The sequence below is a fragment of the Magallana gigas genome, chromosome 2 (genome assembly GCF_963853765.1).
Source record: "Magallana gigas chromosome 2, xbMagGiga1.1, whole genome shotgun sequence".
NCBI lineage: Eukaryota > Metazoa > Mollusca > Bivalvia > Ostreida > Ostreidae > Magallana > Magallana gigas.
The window spans coordinates 37,545,423-37,571,541 of NC_088854.1; the positions used below are offsets into that span (position 1 = coordinate 37,545,423).

The following is a 26,119-nucleotide window of genomic DNA, read 5'->3' on the forward strand; positions in this document are numbered from 1 at the left end:
TGCGTATTTTGAAATAAAGTACATGTATGTGCCCCATATACCTCCTTTAATATCATAATAAATCTGTTAGAAAATATGGAGAGAAAAAAAAATAAAATTGAGGAGTTTTAAAGTCTAACAGAAAGTCTTCCGGTGAGGCTGGAGTGTCCATTGTTGTTGTTAAAGCTGTGGTAGATATCGAGTTCATCATGGCCGTGGACGTGTAGTTCAAGTCTGTGGCATTAACCAAAGTGCCATTACAGTTCTTTGGGAACATGTCACACTTAGCGGTGCTAACACCTGTAACTGTAGGGACCGGAAGGAGAACTGTTCCGCCGATCCCGACCCAAAACGTCAGGACCGCACTGAATATCAGTCCACACAGCGCCCCCTATATAATGTCAAAGGGATCGAGGTAATCAAAGTATGTGACATTCAAGCTTTGACATTTAGTTACATCTATATAGAGAGTCCTTTAAAAATATTACGATTGATTCTGAAATAAATCTGTTTTCGCATTGTGTTTGGAGCAATGGGTAAACCAAAGAATATATATTTTTGTATACTTACTGGAGCATTGATAAATGGAAAAAATATTCCTGATATGAATAGACCAAGCAAAGGTCCTCCCACCATTCCAAATATACTCAACATAATCTGAAACAACAATAGTGTAAAAAAAAGAAAAGAAAAAAAGTACAAAATGGAAATCCAAAGAACATTCGGAGATTCCGGGACTCACCTGTAAAACAGTTTGCCCAAGGTACTGTGCTATGAAGGCGATACCTATGACCAAACCTCCAGCAACAAATCCTAAAATGTCCAAATCAAGACTCATAAGAAAACAATACTTTAACTTTCTATATGATTACCTATATAAACTATTTAGAACTTTTTAACCTTTGATCGGTCAAAAAATATGTTATTGACTGCTTTTACATGACTGCTTTTACATTTTATGAGTCACAAAAGTTGCCATATAAAGTCCATATTTTAACTGTTAAATATGCGCCATCCAGTAAACTCGAAGTTTAAGCTGCAATGGCGGAACACAAATTCTTAATTCATTACAGTACTGTTACATATACATTTGTGTATTTGCTTCGCTAATCCCTTGACATGATTATGCACGACTTTAGAATTAATCATTTTACTGACTGCATGTGTACTTGCCTAACATCTTAGCTATTCTGGTTTGCCATGTTGCTGACGGGGTAGAGCCAAACCTTTCCCAGTATAATTTCAATATGTCCTCCAAAATGACGATGGCGAGGGCGTTTAGCCCAGAGGAAATGGAACTAAGAGATGCACTGAACAGGCACGCCACAAACAGTCCCGGCAATCCCGGTAAAAATGTCAGCCTGTCCATCACCATGAAGGGCAGTAACTACATATATAAACAAGTTTAGCTTTATAAAAAAGCTTACCGTCTTTAGAGCAAACCTTAAACAGCAATAAGTTATCAAAGAAAACAAAATGTCGCCTTCTTCTACATTCCATGGTCAATGGAACTTTTTTTTATGTGCCTGTCTAAATTTGAGAAATCCGTACCACATGTAGTGACGATGTAATATTATCATATCACCTTAACACTGCATTCAGCAACTTGTTTCACTGATATTAGTTTTACCGTATTTAATATGCAAACTTCTTTACTGATATTAGCCATACCGTATCAAATGTTCACATTCTTTTGTTTGCATAAATAATTATAATATACAAAAGTAAAGGAACAAAAAATTCAATAGATATAATAGAATATTCCGTTCAACTGGGTGTACTGAAAAATTTAAACCTGAATTCCATTTATAGCTACATGTAGTTTTATTGTTTTTTCGTTTTCTCTTTTTTTAAGATTTGAAATCTACGAAATTTGTTAAATCGTACGTAAAAAAAAAAAATCAGAAAATTATCCCCCTTACGCCCAACAGTACTTCAACCTGTGAAATAAATGACAATTTTCACATCATGTATTTTCTACCAATCACAAAGAAGAGGAAGTGCGAAACCCGAAGACTGTTAATCATTTCAACTCTTTATATCGTCTTCCAAGGTACACGGTAACAAGGAAGACGGTAAAAAAAACGGTTAAAAGCAAATTTCATAGTTTAGATCATTGAAGTAAACTGTGAATATTTTAAAGAAAAATATCTCTATGTATAGTATGTGAAATGAAAATTACAACGTATTTGGTATTTATAATATCTAAATTAATTTACACTCACTTGATCTCTGGCGTGTACCTGCCCCAGCAGGAATGGGTCACATTCGTGATAAGTGGCGTAGATTACGAGACCCACCAGACAGACCACAGTGGACAAAACAACGGTCAGGGGCAAGCTCAGGTACAACGCCCTATGAAAACGTAAATATACCTATTGAACAAATTTGCGCAACTTAAAAAAGGGGAAATATCAAAACGAAATAAATATTGTATGTGAATGACTCAAGATATATTACTCTCATTAGTATTTAAATTTTATTTTTTTTGTCTTCGAAATTTATTATCCAAAATTTAGATTGTGTACATTTACCTTTGGGAGTTTTTAATTTCTTTGATTGCAAGGTATCTTTGAATCATAGTCTGATTGGCTGCGTAAATTGTCAGCTGACCAAAAACTGAACCAATCACAAGGGACCAAACAGAATGCCTCGTTGTAGGATCTCCGCTCCAGCTACAAATAAATTTTTTGAGTTAATGATACATGTTATTTAAATGTCTTTATGAATAATGTTTGGGAGAATTGTTCAGTTTATCGTCCATCTGTGTACTAAATAAAATTCTTCCTCAGTGTTTCTGACATATAACAAATAAAATTCAAATTATATAAATTTTAGAATATCCATTAGATAGAAGTCTCCTTCTAAACTTGAAAATTTTACAATACTCAATCCCAATTTAAGGCATCTGGGCGTCAATGTATCTGAATGTAAATTCTAAAAATTTCACTTACTCTAAAAAGAAGATGCGGCCTCCTTTATTTGCGATGTCCCAAATGTTCCCGAATCCGCCCAAGTCTACCGACCCCTGTGCAATGATGGCTATCAGACCGGCTATCACGACAAAAGTCTGGAACGTGTCCGTCCATACCACCGCTCGGAGACCCCCCTGTTCAAATAGATGTTCATCTGCATATGAACTCATGAAACTTCGAGATTTCCAAAGGTTCGAGATATTGAAGTTAACTAGAACCATTTTAACAAGACCTTGGACTTTCAGTAGGACGTAGCTATCTAATTCTTGCGTCAAAACAAGTTAAAAATAACGAGGTTTCGAACGAAATATGCACCGATTGCGTCGTCTTAGCTCAAAAGCCAGACAAATCTTGTTGATTTCAGAGAGCCATGGCTGAGTGGCTGACAATGAAATAGACAGGCCTTCGTCACCTTGCTGTTTAACACAATTACTCAAAGTCCAAGCTCTTGTTAAAATGGTTCAAAACCATTTGACCGACGTATCGCAACGGTGTATTTGATACATCGAAATTTGAGGTACGCAAAATCAACTATATTTTGCTAGACTATGAACAAAAAATGTTAACTTTTGTTACATACTATTTTTACCCTATCATATAATATCATAGCAAAATATATAATAGATGTACTTACCAGTGCTGTATAAAATGTACAAACGAGACCAATTAAAGTGATACATAGTTCCAAGTTTAGTCCGGTCACTGAAATGTTAGAATATTAGAATTCTTATTTGATAAAAAAAAACTATATTAAAGAAAAAAATCACCGATTTGCGAAGATTGAAGAAAAGTTTGAGCAAAAAGTAGAATCGTAATGGTACCTTGGTTTAGAGCCAGAGAGGGGGCATACAAAACCACGCCCATATATAACAGCTGAAAAAATAGTATGATTATGATATTCAGATAAATCACAGATAAAATTACTCATTCTATTAGTGTTCATATAAGGCTTAATAACTCCATGATATAAAAATTCCACCTACCATGTTTAAGGTGAATATCACAGATGCAAATATCCGTACTGTCTTACTAAATCTGTTTTGTAAATACTGAAATGAAGAAATAAAATGATATAAAACATAACTTAATTATCCCATTAACAATAAAGATACTGAATTATCTCATTAAACAGAACGTAACTAAATTATCCCATTTAACAAAACGTTACACAATAATTCCATCAAACAATTATATCATTAAACAAAACTTAACTTAATTATCCAATTAAACAAAACGTTAATTTATTATCCCATTAAACAAAACGTAACTTAAGTATCCCCTTTAACAAAACGTTACTTAATTATCCCATCATACAAAACGATACTTAGTTATCCCATTGAACTTAATTATTTTATTAAACAATTATCTCATTAAATAAAATGTAACTTAATTATCCAATTAAACAAAACGTAACTTAAGTATCCCGTTAAAGTTTAACAAAACGTTACTTAATTATCCCTTTTAACAAAACCTTATTAATTATCCCATTTAACAAAACCTTATTAATTATCCCATTTAAAAAAACGTTATTAATTATCCCATTTAACAAAACGTAATTAATTATCCCATTAAACAAACCGTTACTTATTATACCATTAAACAAAACAATTTAAGTTCGTGTATCATCAAGAATATATGACTGCATTTTTAAAAAAGGACTAAACAGCAGGCAATACGTCTATAAATGTTTTAACTGATTATATGCAAACAGAAAAAAATAAATTCATTTTATACATTGAATAAATAAACCAATCAGTTTTGGAAACAAAATGTATTTAATTTAAACAATATTTTATTCAGTAGAATACATGTATATTGAATGGGATTAGCTAGGAGGCACAGCCTACTTAAGCCCTGTATGTATCTCAAACGAGTTTTAGAGATTTAACTTGCGATTCAATTTTCAATCTAAAAGTATTAAGATTAGGCTGTTTCTAATTTGACTAATTATAAGAACCTTGGTAAATAAGCCGCATTAATGTTGTAAATGCATTCAAAATTTTGAAGATTTGAGATATTTATATGTATGCTTTAAAACAATTTAAAGAAAACAATGATTCAAAATGAGCAAATTAATGTAATACATTTATTGGGGAAGTGACCACTGATGTACACGATTTTGCTTTACGTACGTCAACGTACGTTGATAACAAAAGAGAAAGCACTCGGTATATTTTCAGTGATTTAGAATCATTTTAACAGGAGCTTGGAGTTTGGGTAGTTGTGTCAAACAGCAATATGACGTATGTATGTCTATTTCTTAGCTGAACATTCATCCATGGCTCTTTGAAAACAACCAGATTTGTCTGGCTTTTGAGCAAAGACTACGCAATCTGTGTATATTTCACTTGAAACCAGCGTCATTTTTAAACTTGTTATGACGCAAGAGAAAGATAGTTACATCCTACCGAAAGTCCAAGGTCTTGTTAAAGTGGTTCTATATTCTTTTTTCAGATCGAAACTGGACAAATATTTGCCCGATGTTAATCACGTGACGTAGATTTCACCTGCTGACCTAACTACCGTCCTTTGACTTTTGATACGGCCTTATTTGATAAAGCGGTCATTTTATCTGGACATAATGTTGGGACACCAATTATAGAGTCTCGGCCACGACCTCCTAGCCGTCGTAGGATCGGTCTGTCCGCCATTTTACTATTTACATATATTGGACTCGAACCTATAACGCATAAGTCAAATCCACCGTGTCATGTCACTATAATGTTACTGATAGATAAACAAACCACTGGGTATCCTATGTACAAACGGTTGGTGTTGTGGGTTTTGTCTGTGTTCGTGTAGGTGCTAGCAAATATGCAAGATATGGACCCATTCCCTATTACATTTTAATAAGCAACTGATTAGTAACTTAACATATTTTCCACGCGACCTGTACATTTAAAAAGTAAAATAGGCAAGCTCCTCCCACAAAATTTGTATATTTTAATCTTTTTAAGCCGTATTTTAAGCTTTAATATCTTTTTACTTGTGTACAAAACCAAAGAGAATGACTCTACTCACTATATAGCCACAATCTCTCTCTAAATGGGTAAACGTGGGTAATTTTTACAGTAGTTTCAGCTTCAAAAAACGCAATCAATATAAAACAGCTAATTTTCTTTCGTCGTTTGTCTAAAAAAACTCTTAACTTATCTTAAGGTATCAACATATTTGTGAATGAATGAAAAGCCTAATACAAATGTAAATTTAATCGCCACATCCATTGCTTTGAAAAAACTAAAAAAAAAAAAAAAACAAATGAAGTTTACGTGAAAATTTCGTATGCCGCTTAAAAATGAAGGGATTAAGTTAGTATTTCTTTCACATTTCTTTGCTCTGAAAGTAAGACTGATTCAGGAGCGTATACTATCTGATCAAATATTTTGGTATTCCCTTTATCTTATCTTGTTGACATCATATCAAACAATGGAGGGTAATGAAATTTCAATTTAGCACCATCGTCACTTGAGACAATCTATCTTACTAACCTAATCATCGCTTGAATGAGATCGTGGAAACTGATATTAAACAATAGACGGCGATATTGCATGGCAATGATAAAGATGACCAGCTAACTCTTGAGGTTTATTAACTAGCATATTTGGGTGGAGACTTGCACGTATGGGATGTCTAAGATAGGGTCCTCATTAGACCATGCAAATACTTCTTTTATTGGAAAAGATATTGCTTTATTTAAATACTACATGATAAAGAAATGGTGAAGATCATCTTTGCAGATTAATGTTTAGAACTTGTTGCATCGATATGTAAACCTGTAAACCGACAGTTGCAGGGAAAGGTAATGAATAGGTATTATGAGTTATTTGCATTCCACTTCCTCCACTCAATAACTCTTGGTCATAGAAAGATTACTGTTACATATTGCTATTCATTTCCTTATCACCTTTGAATGCGATTTGATTCTGACGTTTCTTAACTTTACTTTTTGTTTAAGTAAATTGGTTAAACGAGCCAATTTTGATGATCAGTGCATTTTGCCCTGCAAAGTACTGTGGTAATTACTTTCAATAAATCTTTGTTTAGTGTGAAGTTATCAATGTACTTCATTTCTGTACTAACTTAATCACTGAAAAAGGTTGATCAAACTTTTCCAAAATGTAAGGACAGGTATATTTTATTGTTTTGCAATCCAACGAAGGATGAATTTTTACTATATGCAAACCTTTTTCTCTTTAGGTTTGGGGGATATTGGAGAGTTAAAAATAAATGTACTTCTTCACCAAAATTCTTATAGTTTCGACGAAGTGTATGGAAATTTCAAAATGCTAGAATAAATATTAAATCCTCTTTTAAAACAGAATCCACGTGTGTACAAATGCTAGTTGTCATTGACTTACCTCATAAGCAGACGTTAAAGACAAATCGTGAAAGAATGGAAGAAAAATGTGATTTGTCAATGGCACTGTGATCAGCATTGCCATTCCAGCGAGCCAGTAGCTGGTGTTGTTGTTGTACATTTCTGTGGGGGTGCCCAGCACTGTAATGGCACCCATGAAGCTGGCCATCAGGGACATTGCAATGGGAAAGATGCCGATGTCCCTGCCTCCCATGAGCACATCGTCTGACGTCATTTGTTTTGCCGCCCTGTACTCTTTGATCATGTAGAAAACCCCAATAAGGGCAGAAACAACTAAAACTAGTGCGAACAAGACATAGTCAACAGCCACAAAGGAGCCGATCTTCTCCCCGGGACACAACTCACAAACCCTCTGACACGTTTCCACGACCATCTTCCGCAAGAAAAGCAAAGAAAGTTGTCCAGTAATTCCAGTGCAACAATATATTTATGCCGCTCTTTAAAATATCGCGACAGAAATGAATAGGAATGACAATAGAAATGAGCGTGTCTCTCTCATCGGTGCAGCTGCTTCCAGTGAAAACACATAGACCCGATTAGACTTGTTGATATTAGCTTCAGCTGATATTTTATCGCTGTATTAGTCCGACACACATACCGTTCTCCATTCGTAGTGCCTCTGGGTTTAACGTGTGTTTATCTGCGAGCGCGTTTAAGCGCAGAAATGATAAACCTCGATCGTTTGTATTACCTTGATGTATTCAATCGTACATGTACTTTTCATTTTCGCTAATTTTAGTATATTTTTGTGATAAAAATTATTGATAACCAACTTTAAAGTAAATTATAGCATACAAAGATATTTATTTAAAAAAAAAAGAGGCCAAATATAATGTACTTTAGAGTGTTATATCCAATGACAGAGGTAAAATGGTATGTTTGAATCGTGTTTCATTATTTAAATTTTATCTCAATACAAGCGTTAGCATTTATTTCTTATCGTCGATGATAAATTCCAGCGTTGAGGGACAACTGACCCTTTGTTGATTTCAAGAGTAGAAGACTGACCTTCGTGGACCGGACTGGCCTTATCGTGGTCACTTAGTTCATCAAACAGTCTTGAATGTACTTATTTCCGTATATATTTATCATATTTGACATTCATTTTTGTTTATCTTATCCCTATATACATGTATAAAACAAATTAGTTTATCTGATATTCGTATATTATATATATTTTATATGGTCAAGATTATGCACCGAATTCTTTAAAAGCATTTGATAAGAGTCAATATCAAAGTACAATTTCACTCATAGATACATGTATAATAGATAGCCCTCGCTTGAAGAATATATTATAATTAATCCATTTTTACAGAGCACTATTGTTGTCAGTCCGTTCGGACGACCGTCCGAAATCATTTTTCCGGAGCACATTTTCTGAGTTTCCACTTTACCGATTCTGACCTATACTTAACCCACAGAATGCTTTTGGTGAAAAATTAGGGAGTTTGTTTGTCAAACGTTAAGATCATAACAGAAATATAAGTATTTTCCTTGTCTGAGGCATATATATCCCCCCTTTTGCCAAATTTCGTTCATGGTACCTTTCGGTTAAGTGTGTGTGGCGACCTTGAACAAAGTTTGCAAGTCAGAGATAAAGGTCATAACTGACCTTTGAGTAAAAGTCCTTGTCCGACTTTTTCTCACCTTGACCTTAATGTATCCGCCTTATGCTTTTCGCAGAGAGTGCTAATTAAATGTACTTGCAATCACCTTGAACATATGTTTTTTGTCAGGAGTTAAGAAAATAAAATTGCAGTCATTATTGTCCTTTATTTAAGCAGGGTCCTCCGAGATGGTCATCTTTTCAATAACGTCCTGTTTGAAGTTAAGTTGATTTGTCAAATATATTTTGTGTACTGATAGCAGCAAAAAAATTCTAGATAATTGTAAAAATCTTTATTACATGTATTATTAAAAATCATCACTGCCAGAGATAAAATTTATTTCAGATGGTTGATGACACTTCATTGAAACATTTCATTAAATTTGTGCTTCAACATGTCGTAAATAAAGACTATCAAAATTAGATGTAGTTTTGAGGAAGATCTATTATTCTGGCAAAATGGCCACATCTGTTATCCCCCATCCCTCATTCTTCTCCCACGGGCTACTAATTAGGGGACAATCTAGGACTCAAATCAATTGAATTAAACGCAGGTCATAGATAACAGGTCAGTGATTATACAAAAACAAAATACAAAAAAAATGTTCAATGTCCTTGCATACGTTAAAACAATATAAAAATAATTGCAGCTTCAAGCACTGCATTTTGTGGTTTGTGGCGTCAGACTTTTGTTGAGGAAACACCTTGCTTTACACAGCTGTGTTATCGTCCAATTCTGCTTCGAAGCTGTCCATTCGATTTTTGTCCGAAGGAAGAAGTTTGGCTGTTTCCCGGGAACATTTTTTCATGGAGTTTGAGGAGTGGATTTCTTCTTCCTCATCGTCGTCTGTCAACAGCTCCTCTCCCCCCGCGGCCAAAACATTCTAACGATACAGAAAAAAAAGTTACTTGAATGTTCGAAGCCAAAACTGTCTTAAGTAGCAAAAAAGTTGTGACTCTATAGTAGCAAAAAGGGCGTTTTTCTTCTCTTGCTTGTGTACTTACATATGCGAAAAGTCGGTCACACCCTCGCCTTGCTTTGTAAGGAAGACAGCAACAAAATTTGGCTGCAGTTGGATACACAAATCTTGGGCTTGTCGGCTTTTTCGTCCAACCTATGACGTTGTTAAAGAAATTGTTCATCAAATAAGTTTTGATTAATCGTCAAAATCAAATTATTTATAATGTACGCAACCAAGAGAATATTTTTTACATGCTATGCTGGTTTGCTTGATACACAAGAAGATATACATATGTATGCAAACATATTTTTTTCCCACAAATGAGGCATAACATTGTCATTAAAAAGTTCTTTATAAATATGATTGATTGTTTTTAACATCATCATTAACGGTAACTGACCAGTGAGACAGCTGACGAGGATCCCGACCACCAGGGCTACACAGAGTGCCACCGTGGGATACCACAGGAACGAGATACTGTAGATCTGCTTGAAGCCGGACCTGACGACCACAACAAATACAGGCAAATCAATTATACTGTGTACTATTAGACACTTAGAGCTAAAAAAAAGACTGAATATTTACTTTGATTAAGATTTATTCATTGCAAATACGGGACACCACTATTATATTTGAAACCCTAGATTTTGTCGACAAGAATACGTAACTTGAAGAAATCAGTTGATGACTTCTGTAGTTACCATTCTATCCATGGTGCAAGCGTTGATGTGACTGGGATTTCGACCACGTGACTGAGATCCATTATGTGTGTGGTGAATGCATTGTAAACGTAGGAGACTGTTCTCTCATCACCTGCACAACCGTCTGTCGAAAACGGAAGTACGGGCATGGGGACGTCATACACAAATGAACCAATCACAATCCAGAACATCACCCCAGTACTGATAACCAAACCAGCCAGGGCACCCTGTTGTCAAATAGATTATATAGTCTTAGATTTCTTTTACCTAAACGTAAAACTAAGTTTGATTTTAATCTGAAGGTATTTTTAAAGCAACTCACAGCTCCGTTAACACAGGGAAAGAACATTCCCATCACAATAACACCAAGTAATGGTCCTCCCGCCAGTCCAAAAACGCTGATCATTATCTATAGATAAAGTAAATTAATGTTGCTTGCTAATTAGTGAAAGTTTTCTTCAAAAATGTAACTTTACAATTAGCAAACGTTATGCCATATCAAATTTAAAATCAATGGAGGTTTGAAATCCCATATATCATTGATCAAAACTTTTCTTTTAAAGCTTTATGGTACCTGCAAGACAGTTGATCCAAGAATCGTACAGAGGAATGCAAAAGCGATCACCAGCCCTCCACTAAAAATTCCTGTAATAGTTAACATAGAAAATAACCATGTAGTTTACAAATAGCGTGAAGAAACTTGTAGTTCTATATCATTTTGCTGTATTCAGCATGAGAGCCCCACCTAGCAGTTTGGCCAACCTTGCCTCTGTTTTGGTGGTCATGGTCTTGTCGAAGTATTCCATGGCGGGCTTAACTAGGTCCTCTAGGACGGTGATGGAGACAGCATTCAAACAGGAAGAAATAGAACTGAGGAGAAACCATTTACAACTGTATCATTAGTTATCAACAACAGAAGTCGAAATCAACAAACAACAATAGCGCAAATCATAAAAAAAAAATGCCAGTAAACAAAACAAATATTAGAGCTGATACCCACGACAAACAAAGCAGAAACCATAAGCAACAATAGAAAAAAACCTACAAACAACTATATGAATAGCAAAAATCATAAACAACAATTTTGTTACATGTACTCAAAATGTTAAGCTAAAACCAGAATCAACAATTTTTTATTCAAACTGTTTTGCCGAGACCTGAGGCATCTGCTTCGCTTATCTTCAATATAGTGTATTAAATTTATATCCTTTATAATACAGGGCGGATAAGATGTACCTGTTTTGAAACCATAATTAACAATATTTGTAATCAAACTTTTTAGCTAAACTATAATCAACAGTATTTTAATCAAACAGTTCAGCTTACCTATGAATAAAATTTATTAGCGCATTTTAAAACTTTTCAATGATGATTTACCTTAGGGAGGCACTGAATATACAGGCTACGAAGATTCCGGGAACACCTGGGATTTCCCCGAGGGCCTCCATGACGTAGTATGGCAACAGCTGGAGAAAGAATCAAATTGTGTTCAGAGGGATTTTGGCTTTGTTTTTTCGTTTTGTTTTTGTTTGTTTTTTTTATATTTTTAAGCGACAAAATTTTTTTTTAGGGTGAATTCTATACCTGGTCTCTAGAAATGATTTTTCCGTCTATTAAGGGATCACATGCGTGGTAAGTGGCGTATATAACGAGGCCAGCGATACACACTAATGTTATAAGTAGTATTGTTGTGGGCAAGCTTACAAAGAGGGCACTGAAAAAGAAATAATTGTATGTATTGTTTATGAAAACTAGTAAACTATATTGATATTCAATATCAAGATTACAATTCAATTTCTCTTTTTATCTAGTAAAAATAGAACAAAACTGAAAATTATTCTGATATTTGCATCATTGTTTAAAAAATATTAGAAAGTTTCACTGGTCCTCAAAGTTAAAAAGGTTGAGAGTTGGGACTTTGCGAAAGAGCGACGGAAACTGGAAGTTACGTACATTTGTGATTTGCGGACACTACTTATGCTCATGTAACGCTGTAACATGGTCTGACTAGATCCATAAATAGTCAGCTGACCAATGAAACTTCCAACAATCAGCCCCCAAAATGTGCACCGCTTAAAAGGACTGAAGTCAAAACTGAAATTATACAATCATTTAATTATATTAAAATCCAAAATTTGTAAATTAAATTATCATTTAAGTGACGTATCAAAAATTCAGTTTAAAATTTTTTTTCAAAGGTGTTTGAAAGTTATGTCCTACTCAAAGAACTGAATTCTTTGCCCCTCCTGTGAGATCCGCCACACCTCTCCCATCCCTCCCAGTCTGTTACAGCCCATCACGATGATACCAATGAGGCCCCCTACAACAACGAACGTCTGAAACGTGTCTGTCCACAACACGGCCCGTAGTCCACCCTGCAAACATACGGTGTGCTTCATTTTTAAGGATCACGTTTTATTTAGTTGTTAATTCACGCATCTGTATGTCTTTTTATGGTTATTTTGTGTTTTTCACAAAAAGTACACTTATAATTTAACATATTAACGATAATAATAATCGATTCTACCAAATACATAAAAATGGTATTGCAAAATGTTTTTTTAAAGGAAAACGTCGAATACTAGTTTATGAACAGTGGAGGCTTACCAGTGAGGTATAGAAGGTCACCACTACCCCCACACTGACAATGGACCCCCACAGGGACAGCCCGGTCACTGGGGAAAGCAGAACAAGAGAAGAAATCAGTATTATACAATTCAAATTGTTTGAACTAAAACTCTCTGCTTTTCATTTTAGATTTTTAAGTTATAATGATGACAAGGATGACAATTACGACGACAATGATTTTATATTGCAATGTACCCTCTTATTATTTTGTTGAACATACACGTATGTGAGACCTTTACACATGTCAATTCAGATCTGTACTATAGTAATATATTATGGGAATTATTTATATATAATTATTTTCTACCAATCAAAAGGAGATGAAGTACATAGTCGATGCTTTGATAGGGATAAAACTTTCAATACCAATAAACTCTTTTAATATATCTATCCCGCAGTAATGGCGCATGCGCATTAACACTTTCGAATGTATAATTTTTTTTCTAACCTTGGTTTAGGGCAAGAGCAGGTGCATATAAAACTACAGCCATGTACAATATCTGTAAAAGAAAAAAAAGGCTGAATTCTTATTTGTAAGAGGACTTTAGAAAATGTCTTTTGAGCAAGGCCTTGTTGTACTCACCATTTCAATGACAAAGACGAAGGAAGCTAGGCACCTTGTCCATCGGTTAAACCGGAGCTCAAGATACTGAAATGTTTTAAGAGTGTGGCATGATTGAAAGAGTGAAAATGATTTGCAGTCTGTTGAATATTTGCACATTCGTTGCCATGATAACGAAGACAAAAAATGAAAATGACAGATCTTAACTACTCATATAAAAGTAAAATCAAAGGAAGTTAAGGCAGATTATGTGTTCTACAAAAGGAAATTTTAAGAACAAAGTTTATTGTCAAAGAAGATGGGTGGATAAGGCGTGTAAAATGCCCATACGCGGTCGGACAGGCTACTGAAAAATTAAAGTATCAATAAATCTGATGGGGTTTTTTTAAATCATTTAAAACAATATATATTTAACGAATCATTGATTTTTAACCTAAAGGTATGTTCAATGCTTGGAATATGTTGACTCAAACAGGCGTATACGTATCAAAACCTGCAAATACTGTCATTTTTTAGAAGTTCAAGGCATTTTCTTTTATAGAATGGGTCTGTGCTCCATATTTTTTTCACAGTCTAATTAAGGTCTATTGGAAAACAAACCGATTTCAATCAACAAAAACGTGGAGAGATGTTGACTCAAACAGGCGTATACGTATCAAAACCTGCAAATACTGTCATTTTTTAGAAGTTCAAGGCATTTTCTTTTATAGAGTGGGTCTGTGCTCCATATTTTTTCACAGTCTAATTAAGGTCTATTGGAAAACAAACCGATTTCAATCAACAAAAACGTGGAGAGATGACCCACTATACTAAAAAAATATCATTTTGTATCCCAACAATTGAACGTTTTGAAAAATTAATACAAGTCCGGTACTTCGTGGCCTTAGTCACACATTATATTTAAAAAGTCCACTTTGTTGTGTTTGAAATGGCTCAGTGGTTAGATTACCTGGCATAAGCTTATATATATATAGGGTTTTTATGTTACGGGTTCGATACCACCAAAATTTCCGACAATAGGTTTTTTTCTTATTTTTTGTTAAATATATTAAAAACTGACTATAGGTAGAAATTTTGCTTTTGCAAAGTTGTATTATAATATATTTGAATAGATTTAATTGGGGAAAAATAAATTCAAAATTGTATTTCACTACTTAACCGAATGGGCATTGGCGCCATCTTATTCCCCCATCTTCTTTAAATTAAAAAAAAACAGTGATGGGCAAATCATTATCTTGAAATGTTACTTAGGCAACATTGATTGAACAGTTGTTTTGATGGTACTTGCAAAGAACTGTAATCTTCTTAAGGCTTACTTGATAGGCACTAGTTAGTCCTAAGCCGTGAAAAAATGGAAGGAAAACAAAACAGGTGGCAGGATAGGTAAGTAACCCAGAAAATCCCACCAGATAGTATTCTGTACCATACACGTACATCTCTGTGGGAACACCTGAAAACGCCAAGTAGATGATGGTGAGACTCTCGTGGAAGGTTCATCCATAAGTTTCTTTTTTCATGCATTTTATTGATGTGGTTTTTAAGAAGGATGGATGATCAACAAACTACCCATCAAATCTACTATAAGATTTTGAATTTGATATTTTTGGCCTCCATTTAGTAAAGAAAAAAACAACATATTTTTGTTTCAAAATTTAAAATATTTTCCTATGTCTTTATTCAAAGCTCTAAAGGATATCATTATAGACTAAAAATGGCCACAACATCCAGCCCTGTTAAGTTTTTTCATTTGATCGAATTGATGTCGTATACCTTACCTAAAACAGTAATCGCAGACATATAGCTAGCAACAAGAGACATGGCAACCGGAAACACACTCATTTCCCGCCCTCCCATCAGCAGGTCGTCTGACGTCATCTCTTTTTTCCCAAACTTCTCTTTTAGAAAATAATAAAGTCCTACTACTGCAGATACCAAAAGTACGGCGACAAACAAGCAATAATCCAGAACTGAAAACGTGGACGCCATGTTTGGTTAATTCCTTAGTTCTGTTTGAATTATTCGGGAAACTGTTACTTCACCATCAATTTTGCTGTCTTGGCAACGTGTTGGCAACAACGCTCATCAAATAAATGGCAGGTCAGAATGGCCTCCGTCGAGCAGGAAAGGTAGATGATAAGGAATATTTTTTAAAAGTATTACCATGGCGATTATAGGACTCACTGAGTACATGCGTTATCTACATCTACCTTCTGTTGTCGATACATACATGTATACAACATGTTCGAAGATAACGATGGCATTCAAAGGAACCTTACTATAGCATTGAATCATGATTTTTTGAAGTATACACTCTCATAACTGCAGCGGTGTGTGCATACAAATTGAGTAACGCGCGTCAGCGCGTTATGAAAATTTGTATGCACACAACGCTGCAGTTATGAGAGTGTATACTTCAAAAAATCATGATTTAATGCTTATATTTACATTTTTTTTAACTTCTTGCTTGTCTGCAAATGTGATTTATACCTTAAAATTCCTATCTTATCCTAAGGGTAAGTTAATATTAATGGAAGAGCCACAGTAACAGCCACAAGCGTGAACTTTAATTTTCGCTTGTGACGTTGCAGTTTTCAGCGTTCAACGTTTGTGACGTCATAATAAAACTCGTCAATTTGACCTTTGACTACTTGTTGCATTTAGAGGCATTTGAAGATCACAGAATTTAATGGAAAAACACAGTAAAATGTAAATATATGTATTTGGGAGATGGAAATCAAATGGTTACAATATTGTGTATATTTAGAACGCTTCTATAATTTGAAATTATGTATGAGACTCATGATAATTTGTTCTTTGTAGTAGTACTTTACTTGGAAAAAGTACATTGGGTATTTGAAACTGATACATCGATTGGTCATGTTGTAACTAATTCTATGGTATAATATATATATATATATATATATATATATATATATATATATATATATATATATATATATATATATATATATATATATATATATATATATGTGATAACCAGGAATACCAACAAGACAACATGAAATTAATTGAAGTTTGTTCCACTTTTTAAAAGTCCAATTGAAAAATTTCTGATCAGTCATTTCCGGTACCATTCTGCTATTGTTTAAGTTGTTTTATCGGGGATTCATGGAGAATATCGCTCTGCTACTTAAATGTGACGCAACTGTCTATCAGTCATAATGATAATGCCAAAAAAGCTTACGATAAACACTGTCAATAGAAATGATCAGAACAGCAGTGGTAGTGTCCCTTGAACTGTGTTATTGGTTTCCGATTATGAGAACCATACAGTTTTTATTTTCTTTTAACATATATCTGCATTTTAAAGAATGATCTGGATAGAAAATATTTTTAAAAATGAAATTTTAATTTCAGCCGTATCGGTTTTTGTTTATTGTTGTTTTTTTTTTCTTTTTTTGGTATTTTTTTTTTATTATTTTTTTTTGGGGGGGGTGGGGGTGGGGGGGGTGGGGGGGTGGGGGTATGCTAACATGTGGAGGTCCCAATGGTTCAGTCCCAGACTCTTTACTGAAAAATAAAAAAGATATTATCCACACTGTTTATTTCAATTCTTGTATTTTTAGAGTGTGTTTTAAGATACGTATTATACCCCGCTGGCAATAGCAAATTGAAATACATCAGCCAAAATATTTCAGCACTCCAATTTTGATTTCCCAAAAGAAATGTTTGAATTAGAATTAAAGATATTGGCTATTAATTTAATAACAAACAATTGTTGGCGTTGGTAGTTTTGATTGAAAGTTAGTTCTTAAGCTGCTTTGCTCCCTGGACAAATTGAATTCATGTACAGTAAATGTATCATGTATCAATTTTTGTACATGACACGAATTACCCGATTGCTTTCGTTGATAAAATAATAAGAGTTAAGGTAAGGTATTCTTTTTATTACAAGTAGTTTCAACATATGAAATAAATAAACATGAAAACAATAACAAAACCTTTCTTTCACATTCAACGTTTCTTTCTTCTTGCTGTACATTTATAATACTTGATAAATAAATAGTCCCAAGACCCGCGCATTCTATGAAGACAAGCGTCTCTGTGCTACACAAAGCGACTACCAATCTCCTCTCCGTACATCGTCACACACATACAGTCTGCGCATGCTCCCTTGCTGTCTTGGCGTATTCTATGGGTTTTTACTTGTGCTTGGGGACCAGTATTGCCAAATCTGCTTAGATAACGTTTTGGCAGTTTTCGCCATATCGAACACGAACAAAGGTGCTTTTGCGGAGAAGCGGAGAGGTTCGCCTCTTATTAAAGCTGTGATCTGTACTCCGGTAACGGACAGGGTGGTAGAGTCGATCTTGGACTCCTGAAATTCAACCTACAAAATAAAGCCCAAGAAAACGTGATTAGAAAATGCTAATATAATACATGCACTGCAAAACAGTGTATCCCCTCGATAGAGAATGTTTATTATTTCGAACCCGATCGCACAAGTTAAATAAGACACCGAATTCGTTGTAATTGAATTTTTACTATTACCTTTGATGCATATATTTGATTTTTTTCCTCAAAAAATTAAACAACAACCGTAATAACTTGTATCCTTTAGCTATATTGCAATGGAAAAAAATTCCGAAGAAAATAAGGTTGGTTTAAAATTGACATTTTTTTAAAAGTCGGTTAATTACGACTTTCCTTGTTTGAATTAGCTGTCCGAAGTCAGACAGAGACAAATAATAGTTAACACAATGTAATTCAACGACTGAAGTGAAGAGAATCATCTTCTTTAAAAACATAAAAAGAAACATGGAAAACGTTACGCCTCTCACCTTTGTGAGGAGATTTGACGAGGCGATCACCTGATTGTACACTTCATTCAGTTTATCCAGTTTTTCTGTGAGTTTGTTTCCATTTTTCACTATTTTGTCACCACACACTGTTCAAACAAAAAAAACCAACATTTATTGAAAATTAAAAATCGTACACATCTATTGCAAACCATACCAACATTTTTACTAAGGTAATATTGCATATTCGCTTGTACATTTACTCCACCCTGCTTAATTATACAAGAGTGTGCGCTTTTTGACAATGGAGAATGAAATATCATTTTGGCAGCAATAATTAAGCGACACGATATGATACTAATTGTCATATGAATTTGTTATACGCATTAAATTTGATTAGAATAAGATAGTGATTTTGTCATCTGTGTAATTGGCAATCACTCAAACTCGACCCAATGACTTTTACACGGAGCACGGTTGAACTGTCCTTGTGTTATGAAGCGTACGTTCTAAACATATGATTTGTCACAATATGGTTTTGTTTTATAATTAGAATTAGTGAAAAAGTTATTCAGGTCTTTTTTCAAAACTACAGTATATTTTTAAGTAGTTTATCGTTTGCGAGAATAGTTCAATAATGATTTGGTTGAAAAAAAGATGAGAATCTACGAGGATAAAATCTAAATTTTTCATCACTGAAAAAAAAAGTTATAATTTTTTACCTCTTTTGAGAATGTCCCCCTTGTTTTGGTCGATATACTGGGCACATGTGGCACACTGTGACTTATACTTGACACAGGTGTCTGGGTCAATCACAATGGTCCCGCAGTCAGCAACATCCGCGGCGCTCTGGACGCTGGGGGGTACAGTAATGGACTTGAAAAGGTCCTTTATACCCAGACTGAGGGGTGTGATCGGACTCTCGGTGGTGGTTGTGGGGACCTCGATGGGAAAACCGTAAGCATCGTCTGGTAGTATCACCCCCAGTAACGCCTGCAGGGCGGGGGAGTCGTCATGCGAGTTGGCAATTCTTTCAGTGGTTCCAATTTTCTGCGTAATGACCTCGGGATCAAACGATAGTTCGGATGTCTTCGGTGGTTCAATGAAAACTGTGGTTTCCTATGCAAAACAAAGAGATAAACAAGATCCTCAATTCTCTCAACGATTTTTATCCACCTGATAGAAAGTGAAGCTTGGCTTTAAATGAAGTAATCATGACAGAATGTGGGGATACCTTGGGTGTTTCCTTGCTTGGCTGCGTGAACCGGTCAGCAAAGCTTTGCTCCAGTTGAGACACGATCTGATCCGCCTTGGTTTTGATGATGGGGGCTGGAGTGGTGCTTGGTGCCGCGATAGCCATGGAAGTGGAGCTCATTGGTACGGCAGTTGTGGTAGTTGTAGTGCCTTTTCGACTGGATTTGGATTTCCTTCTTCGTGATCGTCTGCTGGATACCCGGAATCGGCTCAAACCTGGAGCCGCCGTTGTTGTGGTGGTGGTGGTCACTGCCCGCTTTTTTCTCCCGAAAATATTGCCTGAAAAGTGTAAAGAAAACATTGTTGGATTCCATTTATTCAATCTGTTATAAAAAGGAAGCCAACAGAACTCATAAAAACTAATTGACTTGACGTACTGAAGACATTGGCGATGTGGTTGTTGATGCTTGCTGCGAACGCGTTTCCGTCAAAGGCGCCGAAAGAGTTCCCCATGTTGACGTTAACGTTATGTTTACGTTTCGTTTTGCCGTTTTTGTTCTTGATGTGGGTGTTGATGTTTACCACATGTGGAACATTGCTGTTGGTCTGATGAACCACTTTGTTGTTCACCCTGACGACGCTGGAAGCGGAAGCCGGCGGGGAATTGTGGTACATGTTTTGAGAAACTGGAATGTTATTCTGTGTATGAATCTGAGAATTTACGTTGACGACGGATGGAAATGCGGGCATCTGCATGTCAAATGACTGGAAATTCATGGGGTTCTGAACAACGGGGGCCTCAAATCCTCCCACGTTTGAGTTGATGTTGACGACACTCTGTGTGTTGCTAGGGACCTGAGATTGGATGTTGACAACACTAGGCACGTTGATTGGTTGGTTGGGAACTTGCCATTGTCCAAAGCTGTTGGCCATATTGTTGAACATGTCAGTCATTCCGACGGCCATCTGGTTCATTCCATGGTTCATCTGATGAGCAAAGTTGTTCATTGAGTGCTCCATGTTCCTGCCCATCTGTTCCATCTGAAACAAAGGGTCGGTAATGTAATATACAGTACTGTAAGCAGGAATTGTGAATTTGTAAACTCTTGTGCCATCTGAAACAAAGGGTCGGTAAATAAATACAATATACAGTACTGTAAGCAGGAATTGTGAATTTATAAACTCTTATTGATGGCGTTGCAGCATAAAGGATAAGAAATTATAAGATTTTTGTTGTATTTTATTGTAAGTTTACCGGATTCAGGAAACAAAAAATTGCGCATGCACATTATACATCTATGTACCATAAAAAAAACATGAAGTTTTTTTAACAGAGAAGTAAATGTCTTTTGTAAGGACATGTATTTTTTTCTGGAAGCATCAATCGAGAAGAGACGTTACCTGTTGTCCTATTTCCATCGCTATTTGTCCGTACTGTTCCCCGGCCCGTTGGAGGGCCTGCCACTCTGAGGCGTTGAGGGAGGAGCTAGAGGGACTGAACCCCCCAATGAACGTCTGCATCCCGTTGATGAATGTTCCCACATTTCCTCCAAGGTCATTCACAGCTCCGTGCAGATGGACCTACATAAGAAAACAAGAACTAGATGAATTAAGTATTTCATAATCTCCTTTTCCCGTTTAATTAAACTACGCATTAATATGTAATTGTTTATACGAAATTAAGCGAAGTGGGGTTTTTTTATTTAAAGTTGGGGGTTTCTGCACCTTCTCCAGAAATACAGGTGATAAATTTTAATTGTCATTTGTTCTGCTGGGAAAAGGCGTTTCTGCTTCAATTAAATGCTACACTTTTCTTGGACGCGTAAAGATATACTGTTTTGTGGTTTTGTTTCATCATCGTTTCTATTGTTTTTAGTTCTTTATTTTGTTGAGAAAAATATGCATATCAAACAGATGAAATCGGTAAAACTTCTTCTGCGAAGTTGTGAATAAAAGCAGTTTTTGTCCTTTGAATACCATTATACCTACTCATAGTACACATTTTAAAAAATAAAATCTATAGCCAAGTTGGTCCAAACCTATCAAAAAATGTTCTGTGATGAATATAACCGTCAGAAATATTGCTCTGTTTTTCTCGTAATTATGGAATTCTTCAGTGTTCGATATAGAGTTCCGTCAGCAAAAATGATATATTTTACGAATTAGGAAGGTTGGAATGCTTTGCAAGAGTGTTCTTGTTTATACCTGCAAGGTGTTCCCCATATTAGAAATGGAGGACACCATGATGCCATCGGGGTTCATGATCGTCTGACAGGACCTGGAGTTGTCTTGGAGGATGCTGCAGATGGTGACGGTGGATTCGCCAGCCTCGTTCTGGTGATTGGAGACCGAAACGCCCCCTGAGGCGGGAAGTACAACTTTGGCGCTTCCTCGACACTTCCGGATCCTAAAATCCAAATCATCGACCGTTCAGTCAATACTTATCGCATTACTACTATCAATATTAATGTTTTTGTTATCCTTGTTAAGTTGCGTGATATTTCATTACAATTAATAAGTCTTATTAAAAGTCGGGTGATGTACTGAGCTGCAAACAGAAAGACTTGTACTGATAGAAATGATAATGAGTCGATGACTGTAATTATTTGGACAGTTCATTTGGTAGTAGTTATGTTTTTATATGTATGTATGATTTTACTGACTCAGTGGTCACGAGAACCGGTTTGTACTGTCACGGATTGGCTTTGTAATTAGATTTTGCATATTCATGCAGACATGCACGATTTCTTTTTTATCATGAACACGGTTAAATTCCTTGAACATTATAAGTGTTTAGCACTTTAAATTCCTTCAACAAGTATTTAGCACTTAACACTTTTTCAATTGCTATTCAAATATTTATGAGCGATTAGTAAACTAAGTACTATTGACACGTAAAGTGAACTTCACATGTTTCTTTTTTTTTTTTACGATATCGGCTAGTACTAGCCTGTCATCGACTAACAGTTCTATACAAAGTACATGTAATACATAAATGTGATTGTATTTATTTCTGGTAAGAAATTAATTTTCTATATACCAACCCGGGTTTACAGTTTGGATTCATTTCCTAATTTCAAAAGAAATCTTAATATCTTACAGATTAAGAAGATGTTAAGGAAAATCGCAAAACTACCCCCCCCCCCTTCCCATATCATTCATCTTGCATACTGATATTATGATGGGGGCGTGAGTCTATACATAGGAGGTATTTATTTTAACCTGTTCTGACACAAGTCGTTGACACAGTGGATACAGTCCCCCATCAGCGCGTGTGTCTTATTCTGACAGTCGGCCATCTTTGGCTGCATGGAATCTATCATCTGCTTCACGGTCGACAACTCTCTAGTAATGGTTGACAGAAGATGTCTCCGAACCTCCCTGTTCAAAGCTGCAAACCAGACAAAATTGAATTAATGTCCATGTTTACTAAGGCCCTATCATGATTTATGTTGTTTTTAGGCAAGCAACACTTGGCCATTGGCAAAATAACTAATTTTCATACAGATATTTTTTTTTTTACATCACCACGCAGACTATATCAAAATAAAATCTTCTCTTTTTTTCCTTTACTTTTGATTTTTATGTGACTTTGAAAGAATCAATTTTTTTCTATTGATTTATGTATGCAACTGTTAATCTTTACTGATTTGGCTAATTAGATACATGTATAAATATATGCTCAAATTATTTTGGACGGCGGCAGTGATAATGCTAAAGTACCAATGGCATCGTTTGCGTGCATTTCAACATGTACATATTAAATGGCCTTTACTCGAATTTTTAAAAGTTCTTTAGAACTTAGGATGTAACGATTTATCCATGCAAAATTTTGTTTGTCTCCTAAAGAATAGTTAGCAAATAAACACCTGAATTAAAACGCGTTCATTGGTGACAGAAGTGATGTAATCTCTCAAGATTTGTGGTTGGACATCGGCTAGATAATGTTTGGTAATTTGTCGTGACATAAAATTTGCATACTATTAAAACGGGGGAAGTTGGAATGAGAATTTGGCAAAGAAATCTTGATTTTTTTTCTCAAAAAATTCCAAATCGTTTGTCATCAAAGACTTAAACATTTATTGAGATACAAACAAAACATTCATCGATTGATTTTTCAAATGAAAACAAATATAAATTCAGAATAATTGCCAATATTTGATATGAAAACTTAATTATCTCGCCTATGTTTAAAAAAAACCCCGTCAGAATTAATTATACTTTCTTACAATTTGGCATTTGACAAGGGCAATAAAGAGCTAATGCGTGTACAAATATAAATTCTTAAAACTTCTATCCAAGTTTCACAATGCGTGATTTCACTATATGCAATAATATAAATCACACATAGGTCTATGTTTTCATGTAAGAAAAATCAAAAAAAAATCCGGGGGGGGGGAAGATATCACTGAAAATTAGACTTACTCTCTAAATTAGCTGGTCCAAGAAGTTGTACTTCCTGTGATACAGATAACTGGAACTCCCCACAAAATAGGACAAAAATCGCCACGAATATATGTCCCTCCATGGCAAATGTTCCACGCAAAATAAACAAATGCGCATCCGGGGTCTTGCTATTCTGTTAAGTATCGTGTTTTTTTGACTCGCGATTAATTCATCTACAAATGCTCACGAAAAGGGGCCTCCGCAAGGGGACGAGTCGAAGAGAAGTTTCTTAACAGGCGAACGACGTACTATATATGTTAATTAGAATCATTGAAAAGCTTAATTGGCAGCATGTTTCTAATGGTTTACTGGCATCTCCGACGAGTGCATGTCATTAATATGCCTAACAAATGTCTTAATTACATTCATCGTTGATCATAACTACATTGATAGTCGCACGCTAAAGCTTCGAAAAATGACAAAAACTGAACACCGGTATAACTAGAGTAAGAATTGTATAATTTTGTATTTACGGACTTGCTGAAGAAAAAAAAAGCAACTTTTAACCGCGCCATCTCTATAATTCAGCAAGAAACAAAATATATATAGAAGTAGTACATCTATTAATCAATGCATTTGACTCTTGCTTCCGACATTTGTTTCGAATTCCGATTTTAAAATCAGTGAATGACTAATATGAAAATCAAGGTTTCTTTTTCTTAATTTCAATATAATTAACATACTAATCGAATTTGTAACATATATAGGTGTTTGAAAAAGAATTAATTAATTAAATGTCATCTTTTTTACTTACGTTAAGTATATAAAAAGGTGTTATAGCATTGAAAATAGAGCAATTTCAAATTGCTTTTTCCAGATAAGGTATATTCAGATCGAGGTATCGATTTACTTGTATATAATACCAGTGATATTTACCTCTGCATGGATTCTTTTATAAACATATTCTTATGAAATATTATAAAGTATCACATCAGTATACGCTACGATGATATTCAGAAGCTACTGCTGTTGTAAAAAAGACTAGAATGGTGGTACTGTACAAACAGGATATAGATGACAGAATTTTCTCAGATGATGGGTACTTTTTATACTAGAGACACAGACAGTTGTTTCTAAAATAGAAGTTTACACCTAATAGAATAATAAACGTTAAAATATATACTGAGAGGGTAAACGTTTATTACAGAAACAAGTATATGTGATATATTGAGTTAACAGAACTTTATTTTTAAAAAGCAATTTAAAACCGTCGGCTAGACAACGCGTTGCTTGTGTATAACTTGAATATGGTAGACCATATATTTGTAAAAACTTTTTTATGGCATGTAAGTAACAGAGAATATTTTTGCTAAATCTAAAAGGTATGTGATTTACAGGGATCCATCACCGATTGTCAGTCAGTACTTATGTTAATTTGTTAAGGTGTAAGAATTCAACCCTTGCACAAAAGGTCACATAATGGCGACATCTCGGGCGAATTCTTGATCAGGGTTAATTACTTTGAAAATTCACTTCCTTTCTCGATCATCACGTGCTTTGCTTATACAGGTCAAAATTTTTGTATTGATTATGTATTATAAATTCATGAAATAAGTAAACGATTTTTATTGATTAGTTTTTCCTTGTTCCACTTACAAAAAGCCGTGTATAAATCGCCCGATGAATATTCATTTAATCTTTACTGAAAACGATTTTCTTTAAAAACGAAAATCAAACGACAAATTAAGATACACTAGCACAAATATTCAATTCATAATAATTTTCTAAAAGAACAATATGTATAAATATATAGTTCAATATTGTTTTTTAATGTTAAAAGTTTGAAAAGTTGAGAGTGTCAAGTTTAGTTTACTGAACCTTAATTTGTATACCATACGATTTATAGAATAAAATTTGTTCACATCATTTGAAAAAGGTTCAAAAGTTTTACAAGACCGACACGGTGCTACTAGGATTAGTTCTTC

The 26,119-nt window shown here is 34.8% G+C and overlaps 3 protein-coding genes across 3 annotated transcripts in view; all 3 read right to left on the reverse strand.

The window, feature by feature from the left end:
* The window catches only part of LOC117681597 (sodium-coupled monocarboxylate transporter 1), a 9,528-nt gene extending 1,455 nt beyond the window's left edge, over positions 1-8,073 (reverse strand). The window contains exons 1-11 of the mRNA XM_034446850.2: positions 7,313-8,073; positions 3,938-4,003; positions 3,776-3,827; positions 3,589-3,656; positions 2,934-3,088; positions 2,514-2,654; positions 2,205-2,334; positions 1,153-1,366; positions 722-792; positions 550-636; positions 120-370 (exon numbers count right to left, since the gene is read on the reverse strand). Coding sequence (XP_034302741.2) covers positions 120-370; positions 550-636; positions 722-792; positions 1,153-1,366; positions 2,205-2,334; positions 2,514-2,654; positions 2,934-3,088; positions 3,589-3,656; positions 3,776-3,827; positions 3,938-4,003; positions 7,313-7,705 — 1,628 coding nt within the window. The 5' untranslated portion in view covers positions 7,706-8,073. The remainder of the gene's footprint in view (positions 1-119; positions 371-549; positions 637-721; positions 793-1,152; positions 1,367-2,204; positions 2,335-2,513; positions 2,655-2,933; positions 3,089-3,588; positions 3,657-3,775; positions 3,828-3,937; positions 4,004-7,312) is intronic.
* A 1,146-nt stretch (positions 8,074-9,219) lies between these two features.
* On the reverse strand, positions 9,220-15,951 carry LOC105320921 (sodium-coupled monocarboxylate transporter 1). Its single transcript, XM_034446851.2, has 16 exons — positions 15,570-15,951; positions 15,111-15,244; positions 13,816-13,881; positions 13,681-13,732; positions 13,212-13,279; positions 12,825-12,979; positions 12,558-12,698; positions 12,189-12,318; positions 11,982-12,070; positions 11,350-11,474; positions 11,179-11,249; positions 10,927-11,013; positions 10,605-10,831; positions 10,304-10,404; positions 9,947-10,056; positions 9,220-9,825 (listed from the first exon to the last, which is right to left on the reverse strand). Exons 1-16 carry the CDS (start codon positions 15,778-15,780, stop codon positions 9,652-9,654), a joined length of 1,941 nt encoding a protein of 646 aa, XP_034302742.2. The 5' UTR covers positions 15,781-15,951; the 3' UTR covers positions 9,220-9,651.
* A 1,736-nt stretch (positions 15,952-17,687) lies between these two features.
* On the reverse strand, positions 17,688-24,337 carry LOC105320920 (uncharacterized). The gene is made up of 9 exons (XM_011419058.4): positions 24,174-24,337; positions 22,971-23,139; positions 21,954-22,155; positions 21,150-21,329; positions 20,186-20,789; positions 19,789-20,087; positions 19,277-19,673; positions 18,597-18,703; positions 17,688-18,145 (listed from the first exon to the last, which is right to left on the reverse strand). Exons 1-9 carry the CDS (start codon positions 24,274-24,276, stop codon positions 17,948-17,950), a joined length of 2,259 nt encoding a protein of 752 aa, XP_011417360.3. The 5' UTR covers positions 24,277-24,337; the 3' UTR covers positions 17,688-17,947.
* Between the last annotated feature and the right edge of the window lie 1,782 nt (positions 24,338-26,119).

Bases quoted from the DNA above. Each gene is read 5' to 3' on its own strand.
- LOC105320921 (XM_034446851.2), bottom strand. From the start codon at position 15,780: ATGGCGTCCACGTTTTCAGTTCTGGATTATTGCTTGTTTGTCGCCGTA. The intron at 12,699-12,824 runs GTAGGACATAAC...GTATAATTTCAG, and splicing joins CAAAGAATTCAGTTCTTTGA to TTTTGACTTCAGTCCTTTTA. The intron at 12,071-12,188 runs GTATAGAATTCA...TTCTTTCTCCAG, and splicing joins AAATCATTTCTAGAGACCAG to CTGTTGCCATACTACGTCAT.
- LOC105320920 (XM_011419058.4), bottom strand. From the start codon at position 24,276: ATGGAGGGACATATATTCGTGGCGATTTTTGTCCTATTTTGTGGGGAG. The intron at 22,156-22,970 runs GTTAAAATAAAT...TTTGGATTTTAG, and splicing joins AACGACTTGTGTCAGAACAG to GATCCGGAAGTGTCGAGGAA. The intron at 20,790-21,149 runs GTAACGTCTCTT...CCTTTGTTTCAG, and splicing joins CGATGGAAATAGGACAACAG to ATGGAACAGATGGGCAGGAA.